We start from the raw sequence: 12,870 nt of genomic DNA on the forward strand, positions 1-12,870 counted from the left end.
CTGGTGTCAAATCTTTGGATTGAATAAATATACAGATATGTGTAAGCATAGTTATGAAGCATTATTCAAATACAAAGCATTATAACATTATTACTCTTGATAATTAAGTGGCAGGTTTGAAACTGCTGTATGAAAATTTCCCTCAGTGAGCTACAGAAAAAAGTAGGAACTATCTATAGTAAATTGAAGCAGGAAAGTGAGGCCAGACTTCAAGGCATCCTGAAAGTTTGGCAGTGAATAATAGGGTTCCACTAGGGCAGATTTTGAGCAAGAGAAGACATAGTATAAAGGTTCTTTTATGGCCGTTAACCAGCAGCAGTCTGCTAATGGCCTGGAGAGGTTAATATTGGAGGGAAAAGACTGCTGGGGAGGAAACTGCAGTAATCTGGGTATGAAATGATGGTATAAGAAAGGAATGGCCAGGAGCAAGTCCTCACAAGAACTGGAAACTCCTCAGTGTAGAAACTATATTAAGAGCCCAAAGCATCTAGCACAGTGCTGAATACAGAGTGGGAACATGATAAACATTTTGAAGAATATAATTGATGACAAGACCTGGTGGCTCAATGGCATGTGCTGTTTAGAAATGGGAGAAAGGCAAGAGTACCTGGGAGGTAAATCATTCAGCAAAGTGATGCTGAGAAGGTGGGACAGTTTGATGAAGATGATGATCAGTTCGATTTGAATTTCACTCTGGCCCTGTCAAACTGAAAGTGATGTATATTTTCTCAGCTGGTTTCCCAGCCCTGATATCAGGAGACCCATCATATGTTTCTTGCTCTAGTCTTTGGAGCCAATAGTTAGAGAAGACTGGGCTGAGGGTAGAAAGAACAAGAAAACCAGCTTTGAAAGCAAAGTTCTTAGGGCAAATAGGATTACTAAACACAATTCCAGATTGCTCAATCTGGTTTATGTAACAAAACGCTGAAAAACAGGGCATCTTATTCATCAAATAATATGAATGCTCAGATGTTAGGTCTGTTTCTTAACATTTCAACATAGGAATTTATAATTTGCAACACTCATGACAAAGGATTAAAATCTTTTATAAAAAAAGGACGTGCCAGAAAAGCACCCAAATGAAATGTGATTTAGGTAGGCAAAACAATAACAAATATAAATGACCAATAAGCCTATTATAATAAAATATTACCTTACTAGTGGTCAAAGAAATGTAAAGTAAGATGAGCTACAATTTATAATTTGTAGCTCATCTTACAAATTATAAACAATTGTTTAATTGTTAAACTGAAAAGCATGATAATGTCCAGTATTGTGAGGATTTGGCGAAACAGGTGTTCTCTCTACACATGGTCCTTATCTTAGACTATAGCTGACAACTTAGTACTTTGTGTTTAGGTATCAATTTCTCTATTTATAGAGTACTTTTATCGGTTCTAAGAGTGTTTTAGAATCCTCTGGATCCGTATATTTCTGCCCTAGTGGTTGGCATATAGCAAGTGTTAAGTAAAATATCAGGATCGTTTTTTAGTAAGAAAATTTATGTAGGTTTAATAGACTATCCAAGTCACTGATATATTTAAAATGACAGAAATAGGCAAAAGGTTTTACAGTTCACAAAAAAAAAATTCTTAAGAGCTATAAACTGAATTTTATATGGAAGATTTACAGATATATTACATTTGAGAATATTTTGATGGTTTCAGCTGAAAATATTGTTTTTTTTCATAATATTACTATTTTTACTGCCTGTTTTAAAGATATTTGTTTGACTGGGATGGCTGATTTATTGTTTCTTCTATATTCTCCCCAAGCAAATGTGAATTCTATTTTTTAGGTGGAAATAATTCAAATAAAAGAAATTTGTTTACAACCTTAGAGAACAGAATGGCATTATGGTATGTCCAGGAATTAGTGAGGATTTTGCCTTTTCATACAGCCTTGGAGCCTGGACAAGCCTCAGTGTCTGGAACAAGTTACCTAACCTTTCCTAAACAGTTTCCTCTTCTGTGAAAATAGGAAAGCTGTTTCTGCCAAACTCCTAAAGAGGTGTATGGAAATAAAGTGCAGAAATGTATATAGTGGGTCTTTGAAAATGTAAGGTATGCACATACCAGTATAAGATGGTAATGGTATTTTAAAAAATTATTCTATTATTACAGTTATAATTTTAGTTATACATTAAGCAGTAGCAGTGTCACATAGTCTGGATACATTTATCTTTGTATACAATTGCAAAAAGTCTTTTAATATTGTTGCTATCCAAGCCTTTCATTGTGAACCAGTGCTTTTCTAGTTAGGTTGTAATCCTGCCATATAGGTCTGGTGATGGTGGCACAACTGAATGGGGACAGTGTTAAATTTGTGCTTTCCAACAAAGAGACTTATCTTGAATAAATCTATTCTGATACTGTTTTCACTGCATGTCACTGATCATAGTAAGTTAGCTAGGCTTCAGTGCTTACCTTTGGTTACACTTGATTGCACTTTGAACAGTTTCCACTTGGGGGTAGTATTTCATTGCATGATTGAGCAATTCTTTGCTTAAACACTGGCTTTGTCAATTTGCTTTTGAACTTTTCCTTGCTCAGTTAAAAAGGGTCGTAAAAGGCTGTTAGCTGCATGTCTTAAAATGTTGGTATTTTTACTGATTGTTTCCTGTCATTTGGGTAATTGTATGGAAATTTAATAGGAATGTAGTCTTGAGAATCTGTTTTACACTTAAAAAAAAAAAATTTCTGAAGGATTATGTAAGCCCTTCACCATTATTTTGTGTCTTTGCAGCATTTTTTTTTTATTTGCAGTGAGACTGATAAGACTATCTTATTAGAAAAAGTATATCCCAGTCCACATTTTGAAAAACTCATTTCCTTTAAATGTAAAAACATATTTGGAAATGAGCCAGAAAGACAAAGACAAATACCATATGATATCACTTATAACTGGAATCTAACATCCAGCACAAATGAACATCTCCTCAGAAAAGAAAATCATGGACTTGGAGAAGAGACTTGTGGCTGCCTGATGGGAGGGGGAGGGAGTGAGAGGGATTGGGAGTTTGGGCTTAGCAGACACAATTTAGAATAGATTTACAAGGAGATCCTGCTGAATAGCATTGAGAACTTTGTCTAGATACTCATGTTGCAACAGAACAAAGGGTGGGGGAAAAATGTAATTGTAATGTATACATGTAAGGATAACCTGACCCCCTTGCTGTACAGTGGGAAAATAAAAAAAATTATAAAAAAAAAACCAAAACATATTTGACTAACTGATTTGAAGTGTTAGGCATTAGCTTTTTTGTATATCATCTCTTTGTCTCCTTTACTACCCAGCCCCACTTGCATCCTTCATCCTCATCCCCCCCTTAGAGAGCTATTCCTCAAAAGAAAAAAAAAATCTTTTTTTTAAGGTATGGTAGTTATCAATTTGATAATATTAAATGATTTTAAATTTTAGTATATGCCTCCATGCCATTTATCAATTAGTGACCTTTTGTTATATTCCTCATAGTATATACAACAACCCTAAAAAGTGATTATTCTGTAGTGCAAATTAATTCTTTGTCCCAAGTATTTGTCTTAAATTCTATTTTTTCCAAGTTATTTGGCATTGATATGTATATCTTTTCATCTGTTTTTTTTGCGTGTTATTTTGTAATTTTACCTTAAATTATTATGTAAATTAACTGTTATTTGTCCCTGTTATTTAGTTGTGGTGGCCTTTATACACTTGATGGTAAAATTGGTGCATTAGAATAGTTACCGTATACTTAACTTAAAATAGATTATTAGCTCTTTGAGAATAGGCACCATTCTTATATATCTGTGTGTCTCTCTGTAGATTTCCTTACAAACAGTAAATGCTCAATTAATGTTTGTATTTATATAATTGGATATAGGGGGATGTTAGGTGGTGTGGTCAGTTGTTAGACATATAAATTACATATGGTCTAAATTGGTGACAACACATATTAGTTGTTAATGTAATTTTTGATGTCTTTCAGTACTTTTTACTTCTTTCATGGTAGACTATGACACAATGTATTTTATGAAAATTCACAAGTGTGCTTCTCCGAGAGTTCTATGTATATGTTTTTTTTTTTGCTTTATAGGGCTGCTCTTTTTTTTTTTTTTTGCTTTTTAGGGCTGCATCTTTGACATTTGGAAGTTCCCAGGGGTCTAATCAGAGCTACAGCTGCTGGCCTTCATCACAGCCACAGCAACATCTGTGACCTATTCCACAGCTCGTAACAACGCCAGATCCTTAACCCACTAAGCGAGGCCAGGGATTGAATCCACAACCTCATGGTTCCTAGTTGGATTCATTTCCACTGCACCATGATGGGCACTCCTGAGAGTTCAATATTGTACTCTTTTTTTTTAATCATCGTTCGTATAAACAAAGGCTTTCTTAACATTGAGATGATATTTCACATTATGTATTAAATCTTTTTTTTTAAATTGTAGTAAAAACTCTTTAATATGAGAGCTACACAGCACATTTTTAAGTGTACAGTGCAGTATTATTAACTCTAGGCACTATGTTGTACAGCAGATAAGATCTCTAGAACTTATTCACCTTGCATTATTGAAACTTAATGTTTATTGATTAGCAACTCTGCATTTTCTCTTCCCCCTCATTTCTGTAGCCACCATTGTACTTTCTGATTTTATGACATTGACTAATCGAGGTACTTTCATGTAAATGGAATCATGCAGTGTTTGGCTTCCTGTGACTGGGTTATCATATTGTCGAAATTCATCATTGTTGTTACCTATTGCAAAATTTTCTTGTTTTGTTTTTTTTTTTTTTCTTTAAGGCTGGATAATACTCCATTGCTTGTGTACACCACATTTTCTTTATCTGTCAATATTTAGATTTTTTTTTCTACGTCTTGGTTATTGCGAGCGGTGCTGCATGAATATTGGAGAGTTGCTGTCTCTTCAGTTCCTGATTTTAATTCTTTTGAATAAATACCCCTAAGTGGGATTGCTGTGTCATATGGTGGTTCTGTTTTTAATTTTTTGAAGAATGTCCATATTGTTTTTCTGTGTCTTAATCATAAAAGTGTTTTTTTTTCTTTTTTCTTTCTTTTCTCTTGCTAAAAGTGGGTTGAATCATGTCCTTTTTCTTTCTCTTTCCAAAAAAGGAGAGGTATTGCACAGTTAAAAATTTCATGACATGAACCCATGTTTCAGTATTTTTGCTGCTTCATATCTATATTTAAAAACAAAGAGGCATGTTTTTAAAGTACATATCTCATGGTGTGTTCAGTAAGATAGGAATGAGGTGGAAGAAATTTGGTAGATGATTGAAGAGATGCACTAATAATAGAATTTTATTTCCAACTCATATTTTTAAGGCCTAGAACTGAATTCTTATTTATTTTTGCATTGCAGTGAATGATCTAGGAGGGGACATGAAGGGAGTTGGTAAAGGCTCCTTAGCTGCTGATAAAGTTGTTGAAGAAATCAGAAGGAAAGGCGGAAAGGCAGTGGCCAACTATGGTATGGTATTTTATTTTATTTTTATTTATGTATTTATTTATTTTTCTTTTTTTCTTTGCCTTTTCTAGGGCCACTTCTTGCGGCATTTGGAGGTTCCCAGGCTGGGGTCCAATCGGTGCTATAGCCTCCAGCCTATATCAGAGCCACAGCAACGCGGGATCCAAGCTGAGTCTGTGACCTACACCACAGCTCATGGCAACGCCGGATTCTTAACACTCAATCCTTGATCCATTGAGCAAGGCCAGGGGTCGAACCCGCAACCCCATGGCTCCTAGTCGGATTCGTTAACCACTGTGCCACAGTGGGAACTCCTGGTAATGGTATTTTAGAGAACTACACTGTTCTTTTATTTTTCCTCAACTAATGCTATTTCCTCATGTTTATAACCATTGAGCAAATATCTCAGCATTCCAATTTAATAATGAAGTTAAGATTTTATCTATGTCTGCCCAAGATGTTTGGCAATGTATTTTATATAATATGTGAGACTTTAAAACTTTTCATGTAGATTATTTCGTGAGTCTTACCTTTTATTCAGTTTTTTATTTAATATTTTTATTAATGATGACATGATATAATTAGTACATTGTTGTAGATATGGATTTGAATATGTTCTTGTTCTTAAAAGATAGCTGAAAGGCTTATGTGTTTCTACAGAATAACATGAACTTCTTTTTAAAATTGTTTTTTAAAAATATTTCTTAAAGTGATACAGTGTTAAGTGAAATGTCCTGTTTCTGTACCCCGCCTTCATATTCCATTCTGCACAAGTAATCATTCTTTTTTTTTTTTTTTTTTTTTTTTGGCCGTACCCGCTGCACATGGAGGTTTCCAGGCTAGGGGTCAAATCGGCACTGCAGCTGCCGGCCTGCACCACAGCCACATTAACATGGGATCCGAGCCTCGTCTTCTGCCTACACCATAGTTCACCACAAAGCCAGATTCCCCACCCAGTAAGCAAGGTCAGGGCTCGAACCACATCTTCATGGATACTAGTCAGTTTGTTTTCACTGAGGCACAGTGGGAACTCCCCAGTCATCATTCTTATCTTTTTAACAACTTAAGAGTCAAAGTTAGGCATTAAAAATAAAGCCACTAGAAAAATAGCAAATACAACCTTTATATTTGATGTGTTGATTTTAATAGTATTTATAAGGAACCTTCTTTTGTTTCTCTCTCTCTCTCTTTTTTTTTTTTGCCCTGCAGCATATGGAGTTCCCAGGCCAGGTGTAAGGAACCTTCTTGGATAGTGTTACTTTAAAAGGTAGTGCTTACTAACTTTTCTGCAGATTAGATTGTGTTTATGGGTGAGGGAGAACATTAGATTCCAGTGACTTTATTTTGAAATTTTAGAGGAAAGGAAGTTGGATATGATTTGTTTTGAATGTTCAAGAGAGTAATGAGACCAGACATTTTAGTGTCTTCTTTTCACATTGAGGACCTAGAAAAATGTTCTCAACCTAAAAAAGAAAAATTCTGGGGCTTTAAAACCTTTTTTATAGAGATAAAAATTTCCTCACTGTTCCCTAGTTTTGATATACAAGTCAATCAGGATTCAGTCAGGGAAGCAGAAACCCCTTTCAGTTTTCTAAGCCTGGAGGTTTTATACAGAGAATTAGAGGCTTACCATTGAGAGGGCCTGGCTGGTACATGTCAGAAAAACTGTCAGTGACCATCTCAGCCTGCAACAGGTGATTCTCCAGAGCTCACGTAGATGTGCTGCCAAGCTTACATCTGCAGTCTACTCACAAGATTGCCTGCATCATCAATCTTACTCTACTTTTGCTGTTACTTTAAAGTGAGTATCTCTTTTGGCAGATCTAACTTAGGACCATATGGGTCCCAGGGAAGGGACCTGGCTCTTCCTGTGATTGCAGAGAATGTGGAAGGGGGCAGTGGTGATGTTGAATTGACCATTTGACATTCACCTCTGAGAAATGAACCCTTCTCTTGGGCTCATTAGCAGAATATAACTGAAGCTATAGTATTTTGTTGAGCTTTACTTTTTGTAGTTAGTGTTACAAAAGCACTGTGTTTGGAGTTCCCATCATGGCTTAGCGGTAATGAACCAGACTAGTGACCATGAGGACACGGGTTCGATCCCTGGCCTTGCTCAGTGGGTTAAAGATCTGGTGTTGCAGTGAGCTGTGGTGTAGGTTGAAGACGTGACTCATATCTGGTATTGCTATGGCTGTGGCATGGGCCAGCAGGTGCAGCTCCAATTTGACATCTAGCCTGGAAACTTCCATGCCGTGGGTGTGGGCCTAAAAAGACACACACACAAAAAAAAAAAAGAAAAAAAAAAAAGAAAAAAAAAGTTAAATAGAAATGGAATAAAGTTGAATATTCAATTTGTTGTACTAGCCACATTTTAAGCACCCAGTAGCCACATGTGGTTAGTGGCTACCATGTTAGACATTGTAGAAATAGGACATTTCCATCCTCACAGAAAGTCATATTAGGCAGTGCTTAGATATTATTTGTCAAATACTTATTATTTACTCCCTCTCCTTTTTTCTTTGTAAGTTAAAGAATCGTTTTAGGGATTAAATTTCTTTTGTAACATTAGATCTTCTATGTTTTAGTTTATTGTCTGCTTGCAACATAAATGTATTTTTCTTGGAAATGAATTCTTTTGAAGGAATAGTATCTGTCCTGTGCTCTGATCCACAGAATTTAGAAGTCATTTATAAAAGCTTTGTACTAATTTACCTTCCCCTCAGATTCAGTGGAAGCAGGAGAGAAGATTGTGAAGGCAGCGCTGGATGCTTTTGGAAGAATAGGTGATGTTTCTTTGAGTTTATGGTACCAGTAGAACAGTTGCTACCTTCCAATGAACTACTTTAAATTTTACTTTCTTGTATTAGAAACTTTTTTTTTTGTCTTTGCTGCACTTGTGGATCCCAGGCTAGGGGTCTAATCGGAGCTGTAGCCACTGGCCTGTGCCAGAGCCACAGCAACATGGGATCCCAGCTGATTCTGAGACCTACACCACAGCTCATGGCAATGCCGCATCCTTAACCCACTGAGCAAGGCCAGGGATTGAACCTTAGTCCTCATGGATGCTAGTCAGTTACGTTACTGCTGAGCCATGACAGGAACTCCCAGTCCCACATATTCTTCATAAGTAAAAGATTATTGAACCACTAGAGCGAAAATACCTGTGCTAGACCAAAAAAGCAGGGGAGCCAACCAAAATACAAAAGTTAATGTTTGTCACATTGTAAACATGTTGGGCTTATCAGCAGTAGTTTCCCTCTAGTAGTTCAATAATCTTTTATTTATTAAGAATATGGAAGTTCCTATACTGGCGCAGTGGTTAACAAATCCGACTAGGAACCATGAGGTTGCTGTTTCCATCCCTGGCCTAAAATAATTCCTTTTTTATAGTGAGAATGCAATTATGTGTTGAGATAGGCCATTGATTTAGTCTAATGGTTTCCTTTCTGGGCTTTTGACTTTTGAGTGGCAAGTTAACATTTACATTTTTAACTTTCTCACTAGGTTTTGAGGTTAAACGAGGGATGGCTTATGATTATCACTGAGTTCTAAGAACCTAAGAATTATGTGACTGATAATCTGTAAATAAGTTAATAGAATTTTGGCAGAAGTTAGAGAAAAAATTCGATATGTAGGTTTGAGAGGAAAGCACTGATATAATATGATACTTGTGCTTTTGTGAATCAGTTTTTTTGTTTTTTTTTTTTTGCTATAGGTATGAAATTTTGTTCTGATAGCACTTGTTATCTATTATATATATTTTTTCATCGGGGGAAAACTCTTCCTGAAAGAAATGTGAGTTGTAAGAGGGTACAAATTAACATGTTCGCTTTTATATTTGTGACTTGAATCTTTTTATATTATAGATGTTGTGGTCAACAATGCTGGGTGAGTATCTCTTTTTTTGTTTTCAGTGAAGTAATGTACATGCAAAAATTTTTTTTAAGTGTTTGCTTTCTCTTGTCAACATATATAATATCAATTTTTTAGAATTCTGAGGGACCGTTCCTTTAGTAGAATAAGTGATGAAGACTGGGGTAAGTTGTTTTAAATATATGTTCTCTGGGGAACATACTTATCCATTTAGCCTTCTAAATTTGATAAGTTTATACACTTAAGGGAAAACTTTATTCTCCTATTTTTGCTTCTGCTAATGAAAGTGATGAATAAGCTTTACAACTGAAAATGATGAACATTTGGAAGTAGTCCTTTTTTTAACATTTGAAAAAAATTGAAAAAAATTAAAAACTGTTATCAGAAGTTATCCCAACGCTTTTGTGCTTTTCATTTCTTTCCCCTTTTCTCTTTGCGGGGTTGTTAGCATTTTCTTGCAGCATTAGTTGTTTGTAACTGCCTTTTGTCTTTGGCTCTAAGAGTGTTTTTTGAATTTAGTTTAATTTTTTACTTTTTGGGCATTGTAAGTCTTATTTCAAGAGCAAGAGCAGGCTGTGGAAGAGATTCCGAGGCACTGAAAATGATGGAGATCTAAGAACTGGGGTGGGAAAAATCTAAATGTAGTTTAGAAGCTTCTAATAAGTAGGAAAATTTTCCATTAGGAATATCATGTTGGAAAGACTGAGTTTAGATAATGAGAAGTCACAGTTATGAAATTCCTTTTCTCTGCCCTTTTCTGCCCTTATTTGCATTGGCCCTCAGAACTAAAAGGAGCCTTGATGGCTGAGACAGTTGGCAGGCATGGATACCTGTGGTGAAATAAATCAGCTATTAGAGTGTATCACCAGAAGTTCTTTGAAAAGAAGCATGCTATCTTTATGACTTAGAATTAAGCAAAGTTTAGTTTCCTTTTCCATTTTAAAAATGACTGGGGTCAAAAAGGAGCTAAGAAAGATGTGTTGGCCATTTTCTTTGAGCTTAGTTAGGGCTAGAGTGTTTCCGCCTCAAGTCTTAACAGAATAAGTGTAAATCTAGAGTTTGTCTCTGAATCATTCCCTTAAGTTGCCTCTTGATTAGATTGGTATTTCTTTCCAAAAACAAATAGGCTTCTTTCTCTCTTTTTTTTCCCCCTCCCCTCCCGCTGTTTTCTACTTCTGCCCTGTCAACTCTCTCTAAGTCATTTGTAAACCCTGGTAAAAATTGGCGTATAGGGATATACTGAACACTTGATAAGCATTTCTTGATGATGAACTGAGTGGTTTTGATTATGCTTTAATTAATGTTTGTGTTGAGTCCCAATTATATATATTTAATTCTTGAGTATTTGTATTAGTTAATTTTTATGTAAAGTAAGTAGGCATCAATTAAAGATGGCCTTGTATTTAGATACTTGTAGATATCTTATTTAGGTGGCATTGTATTCATGATAAAATTGTAATCATAAATCACCATCAAAATCGTATGAATTATTAATTGGTTATGTAATTGAAACTAAAGCAAAAATGATTACTCAGTGTGCACTGTGACAGTTGATTTTGACTAGGTATAAGATCAACATCTTTATATAAACATATCATTGCTTGTGTTGATTCTGAGACATGCCTATCTAATTTTTGATAATATTCATAATAAACATTTCTTGTTTTAGATATGATCCAGAGAGTTCATTTGCGGGGCTCATTCATGGTGACTCGGGCAGCATGGGATCACATGAAGAAACAGAATTTTGGAAGGTAGGGTTGTGTGTGGCTGTCAGGGGGACCATGTTTGTGTGTAGGTTCTTGTGTACATAGAAGAAGAATTTCTCTGACACTGAAAAATGCACAATGTGTGGATTTTTATTGTGTTTGTTTTCTTTTTTTTTTCTTTTTTGGAAGCCCCACTGTATAAGGGGTTCCTAGGCTAGGGATCAGATCTGAGTCCCAGTTGTGACCTATGCTGTGGTTGTGGCTACACCAGATCCTTAGCCCACTGTGCCAGGCCTGGGATGGAACCTGTGTCCCAGCACTGCAGAGACACCTCTGAGCCCCATGTGCCATAGTAGGAACTCCTGCAGGGACTTTAAAAATGTGGTTTTGGCACACGCCTCCTCATAAAACTGGTGTCAGTCACAGATTAGATGAATTGGGCAATAGCTTATATATTTCTTATCACCTCCTGCTTTTCATTATTAATGATTTTCCTGCTGTTCTCTGACATTTTAGCAGTATAGACATTGAGGATTCAGCTGTACTTTATTCCCCAAAATATCCTTTTGTGTGTCCACTGACCAGCTGAGGAGAGATGAGTGGCTGTTTTCTCCTAGCTCGCTGGTCAACATGAGTTAGTCTTTATCAATGAGGAACCATAGGATTCTCATAGCTGTATCTACGTGACTCAGGTGTGGCAGACCTAGCACATAGCTCCATGTACTCATGTAAAGGCTATTCCTGTTAATTTAGGGTTCACACACATTTAGTAGAAGGAAATTGTGATACTTGTTCTTTTTTTTTTTTTTTTGGTTTTATTGAAGTGATATCCGCTCTTATTGGAGTTTCTGTTTTATTCTGATACTAGCAGTTTCTGAAAGTAGATGATATGATTTATTTTATTTGTTCTACTAAGTATAATGAGTGAGATTGGGTCAGATTATGAGATGGCATTGTTTTAATATGAGGCATTTAATATCAGAAAGAGAAAGAAGCAAAATGATGAGGACTAAAGAATTAGAACTGTTTAATATATCTCTCTAAAATTTTAACTTGTAAATTTACACTTTGTTTATTAATAGTGCTGTTTTCAGTAGTTAATGAATGCACATTCTTACACTTGAATTCATTTAGTCCTGACCAGGAATTCTTTTTAAAGTAGTTAAATCTTGTAGTTGAATTTAGAGAGATTACTTTTATTATTAAAATTAATTTAGATATATGGGTCATAACTTTAGGAACCTAAAGGCAGGATACAGAATAGCTTTTGACAGGTGTAGTAGTAATGAAAAAAAAAAATATTTAGAGTTGCAACATTATGGAAACATAGAAAAGATGATGCTGAGAGTGATTTTCCCTTTAGGATCATCATGACTTCATCAGCTGCAGGAATATATGGCAATTTTGGCCAGGCAAATTATAGTGCTGCAAAGCTGGGTCTTTTGGGCCTTTCAAATAGTCTTGCAGTTGAAGGCAAGAAAAATAACATTCATTGTAACACTGTTGCTCCTGTTGCTGGATCAAGGATGACCCAAGGCTTTCTGCCTGAAGGTAAGTAGTTGAGATTTTTCAATGCTATTTCCTACAGACCTGTGTGGGTGGAGCTTTTGCAAAAGTACTTAATTTTTTGAGTAGCTAAAAAAATTTCCTTACAAATTAAAAAATCCTCTGTAATTTATATTCATTGTAGAATAGTTAGGAAAGCACAAAGGAAAACAATTTTTTTAAATTTTTTAAAATGAGCTTATACTGAGGTAAACTTTCTCCTTGGGTAGGTAGACATATATACATTTTCTTTTTAGTAGAATGAGGTAATA

The 12,870-nt window shown here is 35.5% G+C and overlaps 1 protein-coding gene across 4 annotated transcripts in view; it reads left to right on the forward strand.

Annotated features, from left to right (window-relative positions):
* The window catches only part of HSD17B4 (hydroxysteroid 17-beta dehydrogenase 4), an 87,860-nt gene that overhangs the window by 8,112 nt on the left and 66,878 nt on the right, over positions 1 to 12,870 (forward strand). For 2 of the 4 annotated variants that reach the window (NM_214306.1, XM_021081510.2), the window contains 6 exon segments: positions 5,364 to 5,471; positions 8,195 to 8,254; positions 9,338 to 9,359; positions 9,462 to 9,508; positions 11,014 to 11,098; positions 12,417 to 12,604. In NM_214306.1, the coding sequence (NP_999471.1) occupies positions 5,364 to 5,471; positions 8,195 to 8,254; positions 9,338 to 9,359; positions 9,462 to 9,508; positions 11,014 to 11,098; positions 12,417 to 12,604 (510 nt within the window). 4 annotated transcript variants of the gene reach the window in all.

The sequence above is a fragment of the Sus scrofa genome, chromosome 2 (assembly GCF_054392235.1).
Source record: "Sus scrofa isolate SSC_HxYL_T2T_F1_AM1 chromosome 2, Sscrofa_HxYL_maternal_Yorkshire_Landrace_v2.0, whole genome shotgun sequence".
In the NCBI taxonomy this organism is placed as follows: domain Eukaryota; kingdom Metazoa; phylum Chordata; class Mammalia; order Artiodactyla; family Suidae; genus Sus; species Sus scrofa.